The sequence below is a fragment of the Aureococcus anophagefferens genome (assembly GCF_000186865.1).
Source record: "Aureococcus anophagefferens unplaced genomic scaffold AURANscaffold_73, whole genome shotgun sequence".
NCBI lineage: Eukaryota > Pelagophyceae > Pelagomonadales > Pelagomonadaceae > Aureococcus > Aureococcus anophagefferens.
In genome coordinates this window covers 31,044-36,548 of record NW_008705624.1, presented here as the reverse complement: position 1 = coordinate 36,548, position 5,505 = coordinate 31,044, and the positions used below count along the sequence as shown (strand labels likewise).

General features: G+C 68.6%; 1 protein-coding gene across 1 annotated transcript; it reads left to right on the top strand.

Annotated features, from left to right (window-relative positions):
* Window positions 1-1,524: 1,524 nt before the first annotated feature.
* Window positions 1,525-2,289, top strand: AURANDRAFT_34319 (hypothetical protein; the record flags this gene model as incomplete). Its single annotated transcript, XM_009043847.1, has 1 exon — window positions 1,525-2,289. A coding segment is annotated over one exon (765 nt), but the record flags the coding sequence as incomplete, so codon positions are not given.
* Window positions 2,290-5,505: the final 3,216 nt, after the last annotated feature.

The window sequence follows — 5,505 nt, the reverse complement described above, 5'->3', positions numbered from 1 at the left end:
GTCGAGGCCGCCGCCGACGACGAGGGCCCCCTTGGGCGCCGCGTGCTTGCGGAAGGCCTTGAACTTCTCCGTGGCCTTGTGCGTGGCGCCCTCGAGCGACTTCGCCGTGTTGCTCTCCTTGTCCATGTGCTGGCTCACGAGATGCGCGAAATCCGCCGCGGACATGATCGTCGTACTGTTCGCCCGCGCGCGCGCCTCCGGGTCCTCGGGCCCCGTGACGTGCTCGCGGAGCTGGGCGAAGCGGTTGATGCTGTCGCGCTTCTTCGCCGGGCCCGCCGTGTAGCCCGGCGGCCGAGCGCGGAAGGAGCCGCGGCCGCCGCCGCGGCCGCGGCCGCCGCCGCCGCCGCCGCCGTCGAGGCCCATCTTCGCGGCCGCCGCGGCCGCGGCCTCGGACGGCGGCGGCCGCTTCTTGTGCCCCTCCTCCGCCTGGACCTTGTCGTCGAGCTTCTTCTTCGCGGAGGAGACGAAGCCGACGAGCTCCGACGTCTGCCGGCGGACGCGCGCGCGCGGCGACGCGGACGGCGCGGGCGCGGCCGCGCCCTCGCCGGAGCCGACGGACTGGTCGTCCTCGGGCGCGACGCTCGCGGAGCTCGGCGACGCCGTGCCCTGGGGCGACGGCGACGCGGACCCGACGACCTTGGCCGTCGCCGACTTGAGCGACGTCGCGAGCCGCATCGAGAGCTGCCGCGCGAGCGACGGCGCGCGCGCGCGCGCCGCGGCGCCGTCCGGCGCGAGCGGCGCCGCGCCGAGCTGGGCCGCCGCGGGGCCCGACGCGCGGCGGAAGGACGCGCGCAGCGCCGGCGACGGCGCCACGGGGCCCGACGCGCGGCGCCGCAGGCCCCCGAGGTCCGACTCGTTGATGCCCGACGCGGCCCGCTGGAGCACGGCCGTCGCCCGCCGCTGCTCCAACGCCTGGACGCCGCCCTCGCGGAGCACGGAGATGGCCTCGAGGGAGTCCTGCTCCTGGACCGACGTCGACATGGCGCGGCTCGACGACAGCTTGGGCTTGATGCCCGACGTGCTCGTGCTCGACGTCCGGCTCCGGCTCCGGTTCTGGTCCCGGCTGCCGCTGTAGCGGCCGAGGCCCGGCGGCGGCGCGTTCTCGCTGAAGGACCCGCCGGCGACGACGTTCTTCGCGTGCTCCAGGGCCCGCTGGCTCCGCTGCTTCATGCGCAGCGACCGCTTCAGCTGGTCCTTGCTGTCGTGGTCGACCATGAACGTCGCCGTGCGCCGCCCGCTGCGCCGGATGGGGATGACGCCGTCGAAGGTGTCGTAGTCCTCGTCGACGTCGCTGTCGCTGTCGCTCGCCATGAGTCCTGCGCCCGGGGGCTAGCTTACCATGTTGTCAAAGAGCCTCCATTCAGTTTTTCTTCAACATTGATGCACTATTAGCTGGATATAGGGCAGCCAATAATCACTTGGCAGCCCCCAGCTCGCTCGTCGTCACCACTCGATCCGGATCCGCGCGTCGCTCGAAGCATGGAGGCCATGATGAGCGGCTTCGGCGACATGGGCAAGACGATGATGTGCGCCCAGGAGGACAGCTTCGACGAGACGCGCGGCGGCACGCACTCGCTCGCGGACCAGGTCGCGCGCTTCGCCAAGGCCAAGAAGGACAACAACGCGCGCTACCTCGACATCACCACGGTATACGACGGGAGCTCGCTCAAGGGCAAGCGCGTCCTCGTGACCGGCGGCGAGCAGAACCTGGGCCTCGAGCTCATGAAGGAGATCGTCGCCCAGGGCGGCGAGGCGATCAGCGCGTCGCGCGCGACGAGCGCGGACCTCGACGCGCTCATCGCGTCGAGCGACGGCAAGGCGTCCGTGATCCCGGGCATCGACGTCACGAAGGACGAGGCCATGGCGACGCTCGTCGCCGGCGTCGCCGAGCCCGTGGACATGGTCATCAACAACGCGGGCTACTTCTACGGCCCCGCGGAGTCGGTCGGCGTCGGCGAGAACGAGGGCCACCTCAATTTCGCGCAGGAGCTGCTCATGATCGACATTTGCTCCGTCGGGCCCCTGCGCGTCTCGTCGGCGCTCTTCAAGGCGGGCAAGATCAAGGAGAAGGTCATCATCATCACGTCGCAGGCGGGCTCGTGCGAGTGGCGGCTCACGCAGAACCCGCCGGGCTCCCTGGACACGTCGAACCCCTTCACGGGCAACTACGGCCACCACATGAGCCGCGCGTCCTGCAACATCATGGGCGTCATCCTCTCCCAGGAGCTCAAGCCCGCGAACGTCTCCGTGCAGCTCGTCCACCCGGGCTTCTGCCGCACGTCGATGACGAAGAAGTGTGCGTGCGCCCCGTCCGTTTCCTTTCCTTTCGCGGTGGCGGAGGCGTACGGGGGACAGGCGGGCCCCGGAATCCGGGGACGGGCCCCGGAATCGCCCGCCCCTTTCCTTTCCTTTCGCGACGCGTCGCTCCCCCCGCGCAGACGAGCACATCTGGGACATCGAGGGCGCCGTCGAGCCCCACGTCGGCGCGAAGCGCGTCCTCCACGAGGCCATCAAGAGCGACATGTCCACGACGGGCACGTGCGTGAACAGCGAGGATGGTCTCCGCATTCCGTGGTAGGCCTTCCGCCGCCCCATGTAACGCGCGTGAATTACGCGACGTCGCTACTTGTGGTGGACGATGGCCTGGATCGCGCGCTGGATGCGCTCGGCGACGCCGACGGAGGAGACGCCGTCGGCGCCGCCGGACCACTTCGTCAGGCCGATGCGCGCGACGGCCTCGATGAACTCGGCGAAGGACATGAGGCTGTGGGACGTGTGGATGTCGCGCGCCTCGTCGCGGCGGCTGGATTCGCTCTTCTTCTTCTTCTCGTGGCCCGGCGCGGCGAAGGCGACCTCGGACTGGGACGCGGCGAAGGCCTGGCGCACGTCCTTGAGCGTGAGCGTCGTCGACCCCTCGAGGGCCCGCGCGTCGCCGCCCTCGCCGCCGGCGGACGCGGCGGCCGCGCCGCCGCGGCCGATGAGGCCCGCGTCGTCGACGACGGAGACGAACTCCGTGATGGTGATCTCGTCGTCGGACGTGTTCGCGCGGGCGCGGAAGATGCCCCGCAGGTCCTCCTCGGCGTCGTAGAAGAGGCTCAGCACGTCGTCCTGGTCGAGCGCGATCTTGCCGAGCGCTCCGGGCAGCCGCTTGTGCACGAGCGGCAGGATCTTCTCCTCCAGCAGCTGGAGGAGCTGGCGGCTCGCGTTCGTGATCTTCTCGAACTTGGCGAGGTAGGCCGTCGAGTTGCCCGACGAGGGCTTGCCCGACGCGGACGACCCGGGCCGGCTTAAAGGGTCGGGCTGGCCGTCCGGGTGCCCCGCCCAGAAGAGCGCGAACCAGAGCAGCGCGTTGAAGAAGGCGGGCCGCTCGATGTGCTTCGTCTCGTGGAAGGACGCCACCGCCGACACCTTGCGGTTCGGCCCGCCGCGGCTCTTGCGGCCGCCGCCGGAGAAGTCGCCGTTCGCCTCGTTGTAGCAGCTGTGCATGACCTGCTGGGACCCCGGGCCCTCGGCCACGAGGTTCGCGTTGTGGACGAACTCCGTGAACTCGTTGAACTCGATCTCCTGGGCCGTGGCGATGGACGACCCGGAGGCCGCGTAGGTCTTGAAGAGCTCGTCGAGCTGGACGTAGTGCGCCTGGGCAGCACAAGGGTGATTCAACGTCGCTTTAACGTGAGTGTTCCGCGCGCGCGCGTTACGAGAAAAACCTCCACGCTTCGAGATCGTTCCGAGAGATGATCGTCCGTCCAAAAATCAGCCGAAACGAGTGGAAAACGGCCGAGATCGGAGCCTTTGAAGTTGGGAATTTCGCTCTCTTGTGCTGCCCTGTAGTGCGCCGTGAAGACGGCCTTGACCTTCTGCTGCTCCTGCTTGTCGGCCACCAAGGCCTCGAGGACGCGGTGCTTGCCCATGGCGAACCAGTCCTCGTGCATGGCCTCGTGGACGGCGTTGCGGTCCGGGAGCTGGCTCTTGATGACCTCGCGGAGCCGCGACCCTTTCCGCGCCATCGTGCCGCGCCGCTTGTCGGCCTCCATGGCCTCGAGGGCCGTGCGCTTCGCCTCCTGGGCGCTGTACTCGTCGCGCATGGCCTGCTCCCGGAAGGGCTTGCGCGGGTCGCTGAGCTCGAAGGCGATGGTGCTCCAGCGGCTCGTCTTCGGGTGGCCCGCGGCGTCGACGGCGACGCGCGGCGCGAGCGCGACGCACACCTCGGCGCCGTCCTCGAGCTGCTCGCCGAGGAGCGCCTCGGGGTGGAAGAAGGACGTGTCGCTCGTCGTGATGTTGCTCGGGATCAGCGCCGTGCCCGCGGCCTGCGCCTGCCGCGACTCGCGCATGCGCAGCGACCCCTTGGGGCTCTCGCTGCTGTAGCGCGCCGCGCTCACGAGGCCCAGCCACTTGAACGTCTTCTGCCCGTTGCCGCAGGGGATGCGGAACCTGCTCTCGCGCTGCCCGCACTTGACCGTCACGAGGAGATGCATAGCTGCCCAGACGCTCTCCCTATAGCGCGCTGTGCGTGTGATACTAGCAAGGGGTAATAAATAGTATGGGGTGGCAGCTCAACGAGATTATGTTGCGCGAGCTCCTCGTACTGCAACCCATCGTTTTGGGGCAATGTTGACGACTTTTGGCCGGGGACTTTTCGACGCCGCCGTCGTCGACGCGGCCCCAGACGGACCGCAGCGGTATTCGCTCCCCCGCGAAGGCGCCCGCGACAAGACTTACGCGTCCGGGCGGTTCGGGTCCGGTGGAAGGAAACCGAGGCGCGCTGGAGGGCACCGTGTCCGGTTTGGCGCCACGCGAGGAAGGGGGTTTTGGGGCAGCTCTTGGACGTGTTCGCGATGATGATGGTCGTGGACCGTCTGCTGGCGCTGCAGAGCCCTTCGTTGGTACCTATGGATGGGCTCGAGCATCTCAGGACACGAAAAGTTCTCGACCTCGAATGCCCGCACGCTGCCCGAGAAACTGTGTTGCGACACCGTCGGCGCCGGGGCTGCGCAGGCTCTGAGATCGTGGGAAAAGTGTGTCCTGAAGGTTTCGAGCCCCCCGCGGGTACCCATAGGGCGCCTCCAACCTCTAAGGACAAGAAAATATCGCACACTCGACTCACACCGCCGCCCTCTCGTCCCGCCGCCGAACAACCGTCGCGCTCGCGAGCCAACGCAATGATCTCAGCAGCCCAAATTCGCTGCCCCGCCCCGTCGAAGGGTTCCGCAGCCGCGCCGCGCCGCGCGACCCGCCATCGTTGCACTCAGCCCGCGCGCTGCGGCGTGGAAGAAGAAAGAAAACGCTAGCGGCGGCCCCGAGTAGTACGAGGACCTCGCGTTTCGCCTGCCACCCCATCTAGATTTATATCCCCTTGATACTAGGAGTGCATTGAGGCAGCATTGGCTCGCTCGCCAAAGCAACATTTGCCGCAGTTTTTGAGCTCAATATGGACGGCGCCTCCGGGTAAGCACCGCGCGCCGAGAACCGCATCTCGCAGCAGCAGCCGCAGCGCTGCGGCACGTC